Source organism: Mesocricetus auratus, unplaced genomic scaffold (assembly GCF_017639785.1).
Source record: "Mesocricetus auratus isolate SY011 unplaced genomic scaffold, BCM_Maur_2.0 Super-Scaffold_100707, whole genome shotgun sequence".
NCBI lineage: Eukaryota > Metazoa > Chordata > Mammalia > Rodentia > Cricetidae > Mesocricetus > Mesocricetus auratus.
The window spans coordinates 9,123,433-9,142,200 of NW_024429269.1; the positions used below are offsets into that span (position 1 = coordinate 9,123,433).

The 18,768-nt window shown below is 42.0% G+C and overlaps 1 protein-coding gene across 7 annotated transcripts in view; it reads right to left on the minus strand.

The window, feature by feature from the left end:
• Rcbtb1 (RCC1 and BTB domain containing protein 1) overlaps positions 1 to 18,768 on the minus strand; it is a 68,533-nt gene that overhangs the window by 39,265 nt on the left and 10,500 nt on the right. For 6 of the 7 annotated variants that reach the window (XM_040740532.1, XM_040740533.1, XM_021230248.2 and 3 more), the window contains exons 2-9: positions 17,070 to 17,140; positions 16,778 to 16,947; positions 16,273 to 16,423; positions 12,030 to 12,196; positions 5,801 to 5,959; positions 3,054 to 3,161; positions 2,542 to 2,684; positions 866 to 1,056 (exon numbers count right to left, since the gene is read on the minus strand). In XM_040740532.1, the coding sequence (XP_040596466.1) occupies positions 866 to 1,056; positions 2,542 to 2,684; positions 3,054 to 3,161; positions 5,801 to 5,959; positions 12,030 to 12,196; positions 16,273 to 16,423; positions 16,778 to 16,903 (1,045 nt within the window). In that variant the 5' untranslated portion in view covers positions 16,904 to 16,947; positions 17,070 to 17,140. The remainder of the gene's footprint in view (positions 1 to 865; positions 1,057 to 2,541; positions 2,685 to 3,053; positions 3,162 to 5,800; positions 5,960 to 12,029; positions 12,197 to 16,272; positions 16,424 to 16,777; positions 16,948 to 17,069; positions 17,141 to 18,768) is intronic. The other variant, XM_040740535.1, reaches the window with a different exon arrangement.

An 18,768-nucleotide genomic window follows, 5' to 3' on the forward strand; every position in this document is an offset into this window, starting at 1 on the left:
TGACCAAAGGGATTAAGACTGGGCTGGTTTAACCCCCAGAAACAGCTGACCTGACAAGGGTTAGCTCTTGAATCCCAGACTGATGGCTGGGAATCCAGCATGGGACTGATCAAGACCCCCTGAATGTGGGTGTCAGTGAGGAGGCCTAGGTAATCTATTGAGCCTTGGGTAGTAGATCAATATTTATCCCGGATATACACATGGACTTTAGACTCCCATCCAATAATGAGAGATGCACTCTCACCCTGAACTCTCAGGGGAGGGTCTAGGCCCTGCTCTGGATGAAATGACAGACTATGGACACCCCCATGGAGGGCCTCACCCTCCCTGGGGAAATGAGGGGATATTGGGGGGGGGTTGGTGAGAGGTCGTGGGTGGAGGGGAGGCAATGGGACAGGGACCTGGAATTGACATTTGACGCAACCTTGTTTCTAATTTAAATTTAAAAATAAATATATATGTATATATTAAAAACTGTTCTTTATTTCTCCTGAAGTTCATTAGCAGTTTAACTCTTCCTGAACATCCTCTTTCCCTCAAGAAAAGGGGATATGGATGAGGTATGACTGCTTAGTGAGTTGTGGTTGCCTTTTAAAGAATAAAAACATTTGGAGCTTAATATAAGCAGTGGGTGCAAGCAATCTACTTGATTGTGTTATTAAATATGAATTCAACTAAAATACTTAGGGAAGAAAAAAAAGAGTCTACGAGAATGTTTCATGACCTACAAATAAGTCTGATTATTATTCAGGAAAAACATTAAAACTAGCATGCAGAAAACATCCTAGGGTCTAAGTAGCTCACAGCGACCAAACAGTCAGGGAATAGGAGTTGGCTACCCTGTGAGGAGACTTGAGTGGCTCACCCACAGACAGGAGGCGCCACGAGACTGCAGGGGTGGCAAAGCAGGCAAACACGTCATCGGTGCAGGAGAAGTGGGTGAGGTGGGGCAGGACCACCGACTGCCCGCGGCACTGGCCCCACATGTACACGTGCCCGCCCTGGGTCTTAGCGGCAGACGTGTGGGCGGAGTGACAGGCCGCAATCTCTATAACCCTGAAACATTGAAGAAAAACTCATGTTATTTCCTTACCACATGCGGCTCTAGCACACTCTATAGAGTTCATTTAGAAATTCATGCTGGAACACCTCACAGGTGAGCCCAAGGTCGGTGATGTAAGCATCAAAACCAAAGGTCAGGAAAGAGCTCCCCTAACCTCCCCACCTCCCCACCTCCTCTCTCTGTCTCTCTCTGAGGGCCCACTTCTCACCTAAGTTCATCTTGAGGTAGGAATATATAAATAATACATACTGTTGAGGCAAACTTGGAAAGAGACTGAAGTTAAAGTCAATGAGGACAATGGACAATGACAAAATGTCTTCACTGTTATGGGAATATAAACAGTACATAAACAAAAACTACTGGGGCTGGAGAGAGGGCTCAGGGGTTATGAACACTTCTTGTTCTTGTAGTGCACCTGAGTTTGTGTCCCAGCACCCACATGGTGGTTCACAACTATCTGTAACTCCAGTTCTAGAGGATCCAACGCACTCTTCTGACTCCACAGAACCAGACACACAAATGGTACACATACATACATGCAGGTAAAAAAAAAAAACCTCATACATATACACTAAGAAAATTTTAACTCTATTTTGTGTGTGTGTTCACTGGTGGGTGATGGTGGTGGTGACAGCAGTGTGCACATCTGTGTCAAGGCCAGAAGACAACCTCGGGTGTAATTCCCCAGATACTGCAAAGCTTTTTATTGGGATAGGGTCTCTAACTGGCCTGGCACTCACAAAACAGGCTAGGCTGGCCAGCGATGAAAAGCACACAACAGCACATATGTCTTTTAAATATGGGCTCTGGTGATCAAACTCATTTTACAAGCTCTTTCCTGATTCAACTATTCCTCTCCTCTCCACACGCACCCCCTTGTAAATTTTATCTTCAATAAACATTTCCGTATAGATATATTTCCCCCCTCATCTCAACCCAGAGTTCAGCATCTTCATTAGGATGAATGTCACCAGGCTGAAACTCTGAACATTCCAAACCAAAAGGGCATCAAGCCAGATCACTTCATTTTTCACAGTGCTCCTAAGGCAGGGAGGGTCCCAAACAAACTGCATAAAATCTCACAATTTGAGGAACAAACATTAAGTACCACCTATTCCAGTAGCAGACAATAAACCAAATCAATATTTAAATAGATATTGTCCTTTAAAGAGCAATATTTATTATTTTAAAGTGAATTTAGTCGGTACAAAGTTGTTGCTACACTGAATTTCAGTGTGATTGCAGACCCTAAAGAACCTCCCTACACAATGGACAGCTCTAAGTTTTTCAGAACTAAGATGCCTTAGTTCCTTTCAATCACAGGTGAATGCCTCAGAAGACAAGGCAAGTTCACTCTGACTTAAAACATTTTGGTCAAAATGAGAATGTTAATAAATAAAGTCACAAGCTAAACACCACAGCCCTGCCCCAGTCCCAAGACCACACACAGTCTTCTAAACATGGCATGGCAAATTTACCTTTCTTTTTCCACCATGATGGGTGTTGGGCTTAGCAGATTATTTTTACTGCCAGTTCCCAGCTGCCCATATGTGTTAGCTCCCCAGGCATAGAGCAAGCCCTCATCTGTTAGCGCCAGAGTATGTGCATACCCGCAGACAATCTGAAAGAAGACACAAATGGTTACCATCCTAGAACACAGACAGGACAGAGCAACCACCTGCTTAGGCCATGTCTGGCCTCTGCAGAATGCCAGGTCATCAGCATGTGTGGACTGGCATCTGCTGGAATACTCAGAAGCATCAGGGAAGTCTATTTCTTTAGCCACTGGACTTCTTATGAATTTCTTTGCCCTGCGAAGAAGACCACATCCAATACCATGGGCTTCTCTTTTCTAACAGAAAAATAGGAAGGCTAAAACATTAAATGTGAAAAGTGAAGGCATAAAGAATTGCCAGAAATGAATGACAAAAGAATGTTCAATACATCTACCATGAAATGCATGGCAAAAAAAAAAAAAAGCAATGCGTACCTGGTTGACACACACGTTTTGCAGAGCTGCCACTCTCACTGGGGTCAACTGGTTACCATTGTTTCCCAAGCCCAGCTGTCCATTGCCATTATAGCCCCAGCCATACACCTGAGAGAGAAGAGAGGACAAGTTATGGAACCTGCCAGTGGGACCAGAAGTCCTGTCCTACACAAATCAGATACTCCCAAACCTGTACTGTACACTATGTGATCCTACAAATGTAATTCAGAGGGTCTGAGGGTGAAGATGACTGTCTTTATTCCCATTCCATGACTCCACAAATGAGAACATTGAGGGTTATTAATGATTAGCAAGCACCTATCACATATCTTACACAGTAAAAGGCACTAAGAAGAAGTCTTTAGCCAAAGTTTAACAAAGGCAATGAACATGCGCATACTTGGTGAACAGGTAGTATGAGCCACAACAGAGATCATCAAGGCCCTGCAGGAACAGTGAGAAGATGTCTTCCTATCACAATGTTAGAAAGTGGAGAGCCAAGCAGTAGATGATGGCACTCCAGGCAGAAGGCATACAGAGTGTCACGGCAGAGACAGAAGATAAGTAGGAAGAATAGTGGAGGAAGAAAAGAAGAGCCAGATAATTAACTAAAAAATGAAAATCAAAACAAACAACAGAAACAAAGCTAGGCATCATATACATGCCTGTAATCCCAGCTCTAACAATGCAGAGGCAGGACACTGCCACAAATTCAAGGCAAGCCTTGGCTACATATCAAGGCAAGGGTTACACAGCAAGATATCACCCCCAAAACCAAAGCAAAACAAAGGGGCAAACATACAAAACAAAAGAAAGTGGAATACATCAAAGAACTTTTACTACAATACTCACAAACAGAGATTAAATTTTCACTTTTAAAAGATCACAGAGACAAGGGTGAGCGGGTGACAGACAAAAAACTATTTAGTAGGTAATTTCATGTTCCATCAATGAACAAGTGAGCTCTCATAAGGCTGTGAGCTAAGACAGGCCAGAGGACCAAGAGACTGAATGGGTAAGGAAGGGGCTGAACAGGGGAATCATAGAACTGGTGGTCTCTCAGGTGTTTCCTATGGCATGAATCATCTGCTGAAAGTATTAGCAGCTGGCATAGGATAGCCAGGAGGGTTAATGGTTTGGAATATCCAGTGTGGGCCACAGTAATAAATTCTAACCAAGAACAGATTTTAAAAGGTCATGTTCAAATTAGGTGCCTAAAGGTCCTGGTGGCACCAAGGTCCACAGGGACACAGGCAAATGCACAGTGGGGCTTTCAGGACAAAGTAGGAAGGGGAAGAGAATGAGAGGTGGCTACAGGTCATTTCATCAAAGACAGAAGTTTCACAGGTACTGGCCTTCTGGAAAGAAATTTGGCAACAGTTATTCATATCCTTAATGGCATACTTCTTGACCTAAAAATTCTATGCTGGAAATTTATTCTATAGAAATACCTACATGGTGTACCAAGATATACACACAGTAACAGACAATCAAGGCATCATTATTCACAACCATAAAAAATTACAAACAACTGAAAAGTCCTCAGCAGAGTCCAGGTGTCCGTCACCCACAGACGCAAACTAAGCAGCATTCTGAGAAGCGCTGCAGAAATGGTCTGAGACAGCCCATCAGCAAAGCACATGCTGTGTCAAGGAACAGCCACAGAAAGACAGAAAGAGGCAGCAGTGTGTGATTCTCAGTCACATTTGCTAAATAAGGCAATTAAGCTCATCTGTAAGTAACTGCTTATAAAGAAAAGTCCACAAGAACACACATGAAACTCCTAACGATTTGGAAAAGGCTATTTAATGTTTACTCTGTATGCTTCATTGTCCTCCCCTTTGTAAAAGAAACCACGTAATAATAATTAAACTTAGTGGTTCAGCAATTAAGAGAGGGTACTGCTCTTAAAGACAACCTAGCTTAGTTTCCAGCAGAGGACTCCCAACAGCCTGCAATTCCATCTGTAAAAGACCTGACAGCCTCTTTTGAACTCAATGGGTATACTGCATTCTTATGCACACACTGACACACTTAAACGCATAATTAAAAAATGGTAAAAATAAATCTTAAAAAAAAAGCATGGCAACACTGAACAGAGATTATTGGATAATTGCCCACAGAATTCTGAAGTATTATTCAGGGATGATAGCAAGATTGAGAAAAAAAAGTCAACTTAGGCAAGTACTAAGTAACATGTACAGCACCCCAAACCCACTGCATAGTGCCATACCCAAAGACTGTATAATCAATCCCTACGCACCAAGGAAATGTAGGTGGTACATGGCCCATTGCATCAGTCCCTTCATAGAAGTAACCATCAGCTCAAAAGGGACGGTGGTACAGGGCAGTGGGTAGGTTTATAAAAGTAGCTAGCGATGATCCACCAATTAAAAATGTGAGATGTTGTAGGTGGTTTGATGAAGAATTCATTAGCTGTCTTTAAAAATGCACAGGTGACTCTTCCACTGGAAGAAAGGTAGTTCTTTCTCAGTCGACAGCGTTAAATCCAAATACCTATATGGATTAGACTACACCCCCTGTCTTTACCATGAGGCTACAAGGATCTTACAAAAACTAAAGACACATAGGATTTTTACTTGACATCTTTGTTTGAAGTCATTCTCAGGATTGAGTGAGCACTAGCACGTCCTCCTTAGGGGTCAGTTAACCAAGACAAACTCCTCCTCGGCATGCTGGCACCTTTGAATGCACGTGGAGGGGACAGGGAAATGACGACTACGAACCTCACCACTGTCCAGAACAGCCATGGATGAGGTCTGACCACAGGCAATGCCGACCACTCTCTTAGTATGTAAACAGCTTGTAACTTTCCGAGGAGTTGGCTGATTTACTGTAGATCCTGATCCCACCTGACCACAATTGTTATAGCCCCATGCAAATACCTACAAAAGAAGGAACAAGGGAGACCAGTCATTAGACCTTTGGTTTTGAATGCTTTATGTGCACTTACCCACTTATCTTCATAGTAATCCCATACAGTGGCCCTGGGGTAAGTATTCCATCCCTTGGACAATAGACATATAGAGCCCAACTACTGTACTATGCTTTTGACAACTGTACTACAGTGCCCCTCTAAGTTTGACAACTACATAGATTGATACATTTTGTTAATTTTGGAATTAATAAGGCAAAACACCAACGATGTACAAAGCACACTCAATTATTAGGACACAAATTTTTGTTGTTTCTCATGGAAAGCTTTCCAAATTATATTGTTCTTTCCCCTGTCTCACAAATAAACAATTGCTGTCTCATCAGGACTATTGTTGAGGTCAGGCTGTGCCCCGCCGTAAGTAACTTCACATTGCATAAAATGTTTTTGAACTGTGCCTTGCCCTGAGAGAGTCCATCTTATAAGCAGCTTTTTACTCTACAAAAAAAAGATGATGACTCTGCACTTAGTGGACACCTAAATAGCACCATCTGTCTGACGCCACCCCACAAGACACAGAATGATAAATAAGAGTGCTATGGTATAAACTTATCAATGTAAACTGAGACTGTAGGAGCCCACCAGCACATTAAAATTATATCAGAAAAACCAAGCACAAGAACTTATCAGACACATCAGACTAAGAAAAAGGTGCAAGTGCAACCCTCTTCCTTGAATTCCATAAAGAACACATCCGACTCTGCACTGGTAATGACCCCACAGGTTTGTCATGTGACTACTATGTACGGGAAGCAGAGAACTCCCAACTGTCCTGGGGGCTTCAGGTCAACATGGACACCCTGCTGACAATGCCAATTCAAATTTCTCTGCACCTGTCTAGACCCACTGTCCATTCACCTGCCCATTCATCCATCTGAACCCAATCCTACCCCTTGCCTCTAGAGCCTCTACTCCACCTCGCTTCTGAAGCTCAATTCTGACCCCACACCCTGACTCCAGCAGCAGCAAGCACCTCTCCCAGGGAGATGCAGCCTAAGTTCATCTTAGTCCCACAGAGACTCTCTTTGCACCTCCATCAGCTTTTGCAACTCAGGTCTCTTTGAAATGCCTTAACTCTGCTATGACCTCTTTACCCCTCTATAACATTTATCACACACACACACACACACACACACACACACACACAGAGCAATATAATGTGTGCTCTGAGAGTTAATGTAATTAAGTAATTAAGACTGGAATATATAATTTGTGATGGCCTTCAGCCAAGGCTACCAAGGGAAGCAGAGATACTTGACAAATTAACCAAAGTGCTGTACCTTGTCAATTTACTGTTACTCAAAAAACTCTGACATTATGTAGACACAAACATGCTGGTCTATGTTTCTGACACAGTATATTTCCAAAAACCATCAAGCTTGTAACTTTCTACTGTAGATTCTCACCATAACACAGTAATAGTAATAGTCATAAGTGCTAAGGACATGTCTGTTCATATATAAACACCACTAATCATTAGACTATAACTTTCTACTGTAAATTCTCACCATAACCCAGTAATAGTCGTAAGTGCTAAGGACGTATCTGTTCCTACATAAATACCACTGATCATTACATTGTTCTTCTAGGTACTTGGGTTCTCTCTTGCTACCTGTCAACTTTGCACAACTTACTTTTGCTATTATCTACCATAATCTGAATATTAGATTTTTGTTTGGGACCCACAAAAGGGTTTCTATGCTAGTCAAAAACCAGAAACAAATATATGAAAAGCAAAACAGAAACCCAATGTTCTGCCAATGGCCACACCCTTCAAAGACAAACAAACAATGGTATCCCTGCCTCTCACAGCAGCTCTCAACTGCCAATAGCTCTCAGTGAGGAGTGGAGCCTGGAGATATAACCCCGTCTCTTGAGGGGATTTGGGTTGACTTGGTCTTATGTGGGTAACACAGCTGCTGTGAATTTCTGAGTAGGATGGGGACGTGTTTAGGAAAGGATATAGGAGGACCTGGAGGAGGAATTGGAGAATGAAGAGGCTTAATGGCAGAAGAAAGAACCTCTTTGAACAGGAACAGAATTTCTAAAGCCTACATTCACCCCACTCCTTTGCCCGTGACAAGCAGTTTCCGCATATCCTCAGTTTGGATTCTACATCTTTCTTCCCTGTCAATACTTTGTAATTTTACATGTTTGATGCTGTTCAGACAACACTCCAAGATACTGCTGATGTCTTGACTCTGAAAACCCAGATGAAATATGCATTTTACAGGTAGAAGAAAAATAACACATACTTCACTAAGGGACAGTCATAGAAATATCTAGTTTAATAATACAGGGAGTCTGCACTTTTATCGAAATTAACACATGCTAATGATTAAAACAAAGCAGAATCCAGGCTTCAGAAATGAGCAAGATCTGTCTAACTTCACTCATCACTCCTCAGGTACTTCTGGAACATTCCAAGTTCCTTAAAAACACCACTGCCTTTCATTTTAAATGGGCAAAGACAGTGGGTTTGGACACAGCCTGTGTGCTAGGCCTATCTCTGATACATGAAACCTGGTCACCATCAGGTTTGTGGTATTTTTCTCTCTAATTTGTTCCCAACTGGGAGAACTAACTAACACCACTAGAGAAGTTTAAGCAAGGAACAATGTGAGTAACCTAATTTGTGCTTTAGAAATCACAGAGGGCCAGGGAAGACTGGATACTTGAACTCCAAAGTTATTAACAAAGACCAATGCCAACAGTGCAGACAGGAGGCAAGCCTCAAGCAAAGGTACGAGGTGGGGCAACAGGTACAGAGGTCAAGGGGAGAGCGAACAGATAAGCATGGACTCTAGACTAAAGAAGTTACTCATACACTGCTCGGAAAGTTGTTTTCTCCAAATTACTCACACTGAAAAAGAAAATGCACCCTAAGAAAGGGGGTCCTTAGACTCTTACATGTCACATTTAATTTGTGATCGTGGCAAAGAGCACGAATGTGAACACTGAGTTCTCTCATAAAAAGCTGCTGGTGAAGGAGGGCCATGTCACAGGAGCAGCGGGTGGCACTGGATTCAGGTCGGCCACCAGAATGCAAGGCACCGATGGGCGACTGTGACAGGCAAGGCTCCCAGGGCTTCGGCTCCATAATGTCTCTTGCTATTGCTGCGCCTTTACATGCTTGCCACTGCCATTCTTCTCTGGTAGCTGGCATGGTGTGAATGGTCTGGGGAGACCCCCACTGCCTTTAATGTAGTGTGAATATCTCATGGAAACATTCCATTCTACTGGACATTTTTACTGAGGATTATGATGAAGATAACTTCCTCTTAAGCTGTACTGTTTAACAAGCGATGAATTTATACAACAATAGTGTTAGTTTAAGTAGAATTTTGATGACTGAGGGTTTTAAATAAATATAGTAAGGGATTATTAAGAGGTTAGTTTAGGTAAAGGTAGAATACAATGTTGCCTCCCCCTCTGGTAGAGCAGGGGTTGCAGAAGACAGAAAAAAGAACAAGGAAGTGTCACAGAGCTGGGACTTAGGAGCCATATATACTGTGGCTTAGGATAACAATTAAGGAAAACAACTGAGTCCCAGCTAGGCTAGCTCAAGTTCTTTTAATCTTAGTGTTGGGAAATTTGCTCATAGGTTTCTAGTGTGCATCTTAGCTGAAATAAAGCTTAACTAAAGATTTAGGGTTAAGCTGTTTTCGTTAATGGCTTTGAGACAGAAAATATTGGGGAACAGTTTAAAGTTTAGAAAGGCGCACTTTTATTAGGTGAGTGAAGGACTCACTGAGGTCATGGAACGAAAATAATGACAGCCTGATTACTGTTAGCTTCTTGGGAGGATGGGTTAGTGATCAAGGGTGATAATTCCTTGTACCCATTTCTGCACTCAGTTTCCTGATATATATGAAAGTTTAGATTTGTGATTATTTAAGATTTTTCTATAAGATTATCTTTTGAGATAAATAATAAAGTGACTGATCCTTTGTAACTGCAAAATGCAGCCTGCCAGTAAAAGAACTGGCTGAGGAGAATACCTTGCTTACACTCTGTTAATCTATAACAAATTGCTTAAATATGAATGTATGTGGATTCATTGGGATAATCTGTTTTTTACTTATAATATGTATAATGTTTGGTCATGTAAGGGGCATGGAAAATATGCTGTTATTTACTTGTATTCAGTTTAATCAATCAGTTAAAGAAATAGAATGTAACCACGTTGTAATTTTTATACTGCTTGAGAGATTTTGCTGGGGTATATAAGTTGTAAGGCAAAAATTAAGAAGAAACAGAAGGGATACATCTGGATAGAAGAAAAGAAATAAAAAGATGAGAGAGAGGTGATGGAAAGACTCTAAAGGTATGTGTGTATGCTTTTCCCTTTTTTTAAAATTTAAATTAGAAACAAGATTGCTTCACATGTCAATCCCAGGTCCTTCTCCCTTTCCCTCCCCTCCTCCCACGCCCTCCCTCCAACTCCCCCCATATCCTCTTGTCTCCCCAGGGAGAGTGAGGCCCTCCATGGGGGTGTCGATAGTCTGTCTTTTCATCCAGGGCAGGACCTAGACCCTTCCACTTTTCCTGTTTTCGCAGGCCCCAGACAGTTAAGTTTCCCTGCTCACTGGCCCCAGAGAATTAAGTTTTACTCCTTTAGAGAGAAGAGCCAAGTGCTTAGTTTGCCAATTCTGTGGCTCTCCCTCAATTCCAAGCTGCTGAAGGCAGCAAAAAGGGTTTTTTGAAGCCAACAAGGTAACTCCCAGGTAGAGAGAGACACCTGAGTTCTATCCCTATACAAACATTGTAAAAGGAGAGAACCAGAACTGACTCCCACAAGCTGCCCTTTGACCTCTACATGCATACTATTGCACAGCCCCCAAATAAAAGCAATTAAAAGCTTTTATTTAGGGGCTGGAAAGATGGCTCAGTGGTTAAGAGCACACTGACTGCTCTTCCAGAGGATCTGGGTTCAATTTCCAGCACCCACATGGCAACGCACAACTGTCTGTAACTATAAGATCTGACACCCTCACACACACATTACATGCAAGTCAAAACACCAATGCAAATAAAAATAAATTATTTATTTTTAAAATTTTTATTTAAAAGATTTTTGTTAAGTTTATTTTTTAATTTGTTGCGACAAGTTCTTCCTCTGTGACATAGGCTAGCCTAGAAATCTCCATCCTGCTTTCAAGTCCTTGGTGCTGGGACATGTACACACCAAGTCCAGCTAAGGGTAATTCTGACAATATGACACAAGTATTACTGGAGAAATAATGCATTCAAATGGGTTTTATCATTTGACTGTTTTTAACTACAATGTCTAACAATAGCTACTGAATAGTGGAAATGTTCCATATACCCATCAAGTGGAATGAAATAGGCCTAGAGTAGAGCACTTGCCTAGTATATGTGAGGCCATGAGTTCAATTCCCAATATCCCTTTCACACACACACAAATGTAACATGTATACACCGGAATATTATTCAGTCTTAAAAGGATACACATAGAAGAGTACTATGAAATGTCTTGTGGATATGACACAGCTATTGCATTAATGAACTCATTACAGTTATTGTTACTTGCACAGTCAATAAGATCAGTCTAGTCCAGGAGCACTAACTCAGTGGGTTCCCTCCCCTCCCCAAAAGAGGACATAAAGGTAGGCGGAGCAGACAGGAGGGGTCCTGAAGAGTGGATCAACGAGTTACAGAGGATCAACATTGTACATAAATGTACAAAATTGTCATACACCAGAGAAATGAATGAACTTGAGGACACTGTGCTAAGTGAAATCAGTCACAAAAGGAGATATCATCTGCTTCTAAGTACAGGCGGTACCTAGAGTGATCAGTTACAGGTCAGGAAGAAGTGACATTTAACAGATTTGCAGTCTCCGTTTCTTAAGATGAAAGATGTCTGTTAGCTGACAGACCAAACAGTGTAAATGTATTTAATACTACCAAGCTGTGTGTTCAACATGCTTATGATAATAAGCTTTGTATTATGCAGTTTATGACAATTCTTTAAAGGAATCAAAGAGCACACTTACCTCTCCATCAGCTGCTAAAGCCATCGAATGATGTGAACCACAAGCTACCTCAACCACCTGCTTGATCAAGAGGTTGGTACAGACTTGGACAGGAGCAATGCCTTGATTGGTGGTCCCATTCCCCAGCTGGCTGTATCCATTATGGCCCCAGGCGTAGACAACTCCATCTAAACACACAAGCACATGAAGCACTAGCTCCAACAGAACTGCCAACCCCTGCAACTTCCACACTCTAGTATCTGTGTCCTCCTCTCTATAAGATAACCACTAGTAGGGAGTCAGGGAGCAAAGGATTGGAGAATAGAGAGGACAGAGGCAAACCTTTCATGAAAGGACTTGGCACTTGTATACAAGATCAGTTTTGTGGTCAAGTCAAAGTTCATGTATAAAAATAGGTTTCTCTATATTGGACTCTTACAATAGGATAAGAGGATCTTGAGTTCATGGTCATTCTTAGCTACACAATGTATTTGAGGACAGCCAGGGCTACACGAAACAAAAACTTTGGAGATGGAAAATCGACAGACATTGTAACTAACAAAGCAAACCAGAAAAGGCATCAGCCTACATCTGCAAAAAAGGATGTGGGCACGGAGCCAACTGTAGCCCTAAATTTCCAATATGTGCCACTAGTCATAGGAGATTCATAGCAAGGACATGCTGTGACTCTCCTGTCATCACCAGGTGGAGCTGGGTTGTGTGGTATTGTAAGAATTGGGTGAGGACTTAGGGCACACTCGCACTCTCTCTCTCTCTCTCTCTCTCTCTCTCTCTCTCTCTCTCTCTCTCTCTCTCTCTCACACACACACACACACACATACACACACATGCACACGTGCGTGCACCATGCACAAACATGTGCATTAATAAAATTTATTTACACATGGTTTTAGTAAATTAATCTTCAGAACATACGTAGGAAAGAAAATTAAGAAAGTCAGGTCAGAATCTCTTCTATATAAGAACAATTCTAAAAAGGACAGAGCAGAAAAACAGAAATTATCTATGAAAAGTTATAAAAATGTTATCTAGAAATGAAGGCAGGACCTACAGGTTACTAATAAGCTTAAAAAGTGCCCACTCCAAAAGAGCCATGGTTTTCAAGATATCTGAAACAGAGAGAAAGATCTCTCTCTCATGTTCAAACAGGAGGAAATAGTCACACAAAAAGTCGAAGTGGGGCTGAGCACAAGCATGATGTCCCAAGTTCAAACCTCGGCACAAGTGTAAAAGGCAGGGCCTGACAGCTGCACAGTGATCTCAGAGCTGGGAGGCAGAAGCAGGAGGACCCCAGGGGCTCATGGGACAACCAATCTGTCATTGGATGAACTCCAGGTTCAGGGAGAGACCCTCTCTCAAAGATACAGATAGAAAGGAGCCTCCACATGTGCACACACGCATGCACTCACACAGGAAGAATGGAGGTTAGTATGGAATTAGAGTCAATGCTGAGTTGTAAAATGCACCATGACTTAATAGTATGAGAAAACAGACTCCCACCCTATGACAGTCAAACCACTGAGTCACATCAGTGAGAGTGAAATAATGATACCCAAGACAGAGACTCGAAGATTTCTCTCAGATCCCTTTCTTGGAAAGTTTCTAGAAAATGTGTTTCCCAGATGAGGGTAGAACCCAAGGAGGATAACATTAGACATATACACAAATAGGGACTAGAAAGGATGAAGTGGAGAGACTTTTGAGGATGACAGTGAAGAGAAGTTTTGGGCTGGCAGCTGTGCAGGTGGCCTGAGAGTGTAACCAGTCAGTTCGGTGTTCTGGAGGACAGACAGGGCTCCAGAGACCATCTGATATGTGTTACTCTGCCAAATAGTTAGACACATGTTAATGATAGATGTATATAGGTGTCAGGAAGTGAAACGTTCAAAGCAATTATTAACCTGGGGGGGTCATACAAGAAGGGAAAGGCTCTACTACAAATAATATTTATACAGTCCCCAATAATGAAAACATCAATACTAAGTTAACCAAAATGGTAATATTCATGTGTTTAAAGGATAAAGGCAAGAAAGAGAACAAAAAGCTAATTCAATCTGCCACAGTACAAAGGTAAAAATATAATACCCAAGTTCAGAAACTCAGATGTAGAAACATAAATACCTTATTTTAAAAACAGGAAAGAAAATGGGCTGGAAAAAAATGGCTCAGTGGGTAAAAGCCCATGCTACACAATCCTAAAAACCAGCATACAAAAAGCTGAATATGCACACATCTGTAATCTCAGCACTACAGAGGGATGGAAGGCAGAGGCAGGAGAATCTCCCAGAAGCCAGCCTGGAGTACACAGCACAGCAGAAACAATATAGGGTGGAATGATGGGTCAGCAAGATGACTCAGTGGGCAAAGGTACTTGCTCTCAAAGATGCAGACCCAAGAGAAAAGAACTCCAAGATCTGTCCTCTCAAACCCTATGCATACTGTGGCACACATGCTCACACTCATACACAAGCACAACAATAATAATAAATATGAGAGGAGTGATTCCTTCTAAACAGTAGTTCAATCCCCAGCACTGCGCGCGCACACACACACACACACACACACACACACACACACACACACACACACTCATTCTCTCTCTCTCTCTACACCTACCTGTACTCAAACATGAACATACATTTACACACCCAGTTTTTAGATGATTTGATTGATTATAATACACATAATATAGTAATCAATCATACATATGGTATACAATGTGTACATTGTTTAATATATATTGCATAAAATGAACTATAAAGATAAAATTAAACATAAAAAGAAAGTATTTCTCCCCAAGTCCTAATTATTTGTATACTAAATTTAATACTCAGGATACTTAAAACACATTGTTTAGACTATAGCATAATTCCTAAGGATCATGACAGCTTCCAAAGGTCATAATTTGACCTTTAATTTGGCTAGTAATTTGAGAATATGTCTTTTAGTGATTTGCAATATTAAATAAAAATGTTCTTTAGTGTTTAGGGTCAGATATCAAGAACTGGCTATGACTGCTGTGTCTGGAAAATTTCAAACCCTTAGGCCATGATGGGGAAGAGTGAGCCAGTTGGTAGAACATCAGCTGGAAGGGCCAAGTGGGGGCAATCAAATGATGACTCAAAGCAGTTGTGACAGAGCTGCCTTACTATGCTCAAACAGTCAGACTCCTGTATGAGGATTGGCTCTCACAGCCCTGAGAGAGATGCAGAGAACACAGAGTGAATTCAGATTAGAGTCACTGGAAGCCACACACAAGGCAGACACAGAGGCTGCTGAGGCAGCATCCATGGAAGTCGAGGTTCCTTAGTGCAAACACACAAAGCAGAGATGCCAGACACAAGGTAGACACAGAGGTTGAGTCAGCATCCATGGAAGTCGAGGTTCCTTAGTCCAGACACACAAAGTGGAGTTGTACTGTCTCCCACAGGCTGCCCTACAGAACCATCTAAAAAAAAAAAGAGTGCCTCTATGGGGATAAAAGACCTAACACTCAAAGGGAAGAAGTTACACATGACAAACTTTCAGAGTGGCGCTTGCTCATGGTATAGACAATTACCACAGGAGACTATCCATGCTTCTTTGGTGACCTTGGTGAGGGACAATAAAAAGACAAGAATCTGGTCACTGTTCCTATCCCTTCAATATGGCACCCACATGGATGTTCTTCAGGATAAATTAAGATATTCTGACTCAAGATTCAGCAACTACACAAAGGAGAAACACAGATTATGTGAGTTTATAGTAATATACCAAAGAGGTTAACAGTATGTACTGCTCTTCCAGAGGACCAAAGTTCCCAGCGGCACATCAGATGGCTCACAACCACCTGTAACTCCAGCTCCCTGGGAATGTAAGACCTCTGGCCTCTGCAGGCCCTGTGCTAAGGTGAATATCCCCGACACTACATATAGTTCAATAGATGTATATAAGCCCTCTCACAGTCAGTTACCCTGTGTCCACACATCCACTGAAACATCACTCAGACTGGAGGAACCTTTGACCTGTCCAGCATTCTGCAATTTACACTGAAAGTCTAAGAACCTTAGAGACAGTCTCTGTACAAGACACACTGAGACTATTCCAGTTGGCCTCGCATGTCCTAAATTTTACCTTCTTTGTATACTCTCCAGAAATAAAGAACAGTCCAAAGCTAGTTACTTGATACAGCACTCCCTTTTCTTGGCTCAGAAATTAACTGTCCAATTACCCACAAACCCCAAAGGCAGTTTCCCCTTTTTACCTTCAGTGCTGAGGAGGACATGGGGGCCACTCCCATAACTAAGGCTTTTGATCTTTTTTCCACATAAGGCTTCTAGTTTCTTGGGCACCAGAGTGCTCTGGTTATCTCCAGTTCCTAGACAGTTACTGTAGTTCAGTCCAAACACGAAGACCTAGAAAACAAATACCTTTGCCTAAGTCACCTGATATGAAATCACATTGAAAGCTCCTTTCCCTACTCAGAAAATAAGATACACTCAAGTCTAGTTTGACAGCCCAGGCAGCAAGAAGAGACTAAAGATACTAGGAAATCTTCAGCCTCTGCTGACAATACTCAGGCTCTGCAGGATTAGTCTACACTACAGAGCAGAAGGTATTAGAACACGACACTGGGAAACACATCAGAGGTACTCTTCCTCAATTCCAGATTCTTTTTATCCCAAACCTACTCCCAGCTTTCAAACTACAGGGTTTTAAGTGCAACCCCCAAACAGGTTCCCAAACAAAACTCCAGTCTCCAGTCTTACCTCGTCATTGTCAGTGACATAGATAGCCTCATTGGCAGACGTACCAAAGACACATGCTTTCCTGATTGATGCAGTGTCCTGGGGTGAAATCAGAGTAAAGATTGGCCACTTTCCTACATCCACCATGACTCTGGCTTTGGGTGATTCCTATAAATAAGCTGACATCTCTGCTGCAAGAGTTAAAAAGTATTTCAAGAAAAAAGTAATAACCACTACACCAACTTTAACAAGAGTTTCATCAATTATTATTAATAAAAGCTACCAAAAGATAACCCCAGAAAAATTGACCTACCTTTATGGAAATGGGTCACATTCACTTCCCCAGTGTGTCCAATCCTCTGGCCTTTAAAATCAGGCCTCTCCCTGAAATGAGGGTACAGCATACTAGAGTCACAAGTTTCTCTTGCCAAATTCCAGCAGACTTACTGTTATACACATGCACGTGTTAGTATCTAACAAAGAGAAAGCTGGCGACCTACATGGATCTGGACTCTCCTAGGGATAGTTCACTCAGGGATTCAGATTAAAATTACAGTACTAAGCCAGGTATAGTGGTGCACGCCTTTAATCCAGCACTCTGAAGGTAGCGGCAGGTGGATCTGTGTGAGTTTGAGGTCAGCCTGGGTTATATAGCGACTTCCAATACAGCCAGAGCTATATAACAGAGAAAGACTCTCCCAACAAAACAAAAATTACAATCCTAACTTATGTGCCAGTTCTTAACTAGGAGGGGAAGTGGATTAGGAAAATCAGCAGCATCATCTCCACCATCATACTCACACAAAGCCAGGGCACCTGAAAAGCTCATTCCTTGCAGAAAACCCCTGGCACCCAAGCCACTGCTTCATGACAATAACATGGAGTCCCTCAGAAAGCCGAGAGTAGGTAAAGCTGCAAGAGGCACCAAATGAAACTGTCTACATACTGACACACAGTTTTCATCTCACATTTACAAAGATAACGCAGTTTACTTCAATCTGGGTGCTGAGCTGATGTCTGAGCTTCAGGCCAGGCTTGGTTAGCTTAAATGGTGTTCTACATAAAGTAGATATGACTCTGTTTATGGAGTTTTATGCAAACAATCTTAGGTGGAGCTCTTATTTCTGCAAGGTGGACAAGAAGAGGTGGGACATTAGAGGGTCTGTACAAACACAAACCCTATCACACTAGTGGATTTCCACGCTGGCTCTCACCTCTGCAAACAACAAAACCAGGCTCTCCTGATGAGGACCAAACTGCTCAAGTTCCCACTTCTCCCCACTGCTCTCTGAAAACAGCTAGGAAAGGCAGTTCTCTCTGCTCTAACACCTCGTCACTTAACACATTCTGAGAGAACCTTGGCTCAACACACCAGCCAATGCCTGAACTTCTACAATCCAGACACTTCTCCCAACAGCACCAACCTCCACAAGGATCAGAGGCTTAGTCCTGAACATCGTATCACACATTCAATGAGGGGTGAACACCACAGACCATCACTAGAGGGGTCTGTCACTGCAGCCAGACACCTCTAGTGATACTTAAGCATCCTTAAGGATGGCAGGGGTTGGGGGAGGGACAGACACATAAGCACAAAAAAACTGTTTCAAATGATACAAAAGAATATTGGAAAGTTGAGTCTCCCCTACATTGAAAGCAATCACTCATATCAATGGTTTGTAATTCCTTCCAGGGGTAGGCAGTGAATACCCAGGACTATGGTAAGTGTTTATATGTGATCTGTATGAGCGTACACGACAGGTATGTGTTTTAGAACAAAACACAAACATCCCTTTTATCCCCTTCTTACTAGTGGAAATTGTTCCCGCTTAGCACTAGGAAAGCTACATCACTTCAACAGTTCTAAGGTATTCCATTACCCTAACGTAACAAATTACTTGTCTCTTACTAATACACATTTAAGGAATTTGCAGCTTTATTCTGGAACACTGGAAGTATTGCTTGAATACAATACTGAGTAAATGTCTTATTTTATACATAAATTTCTAAAA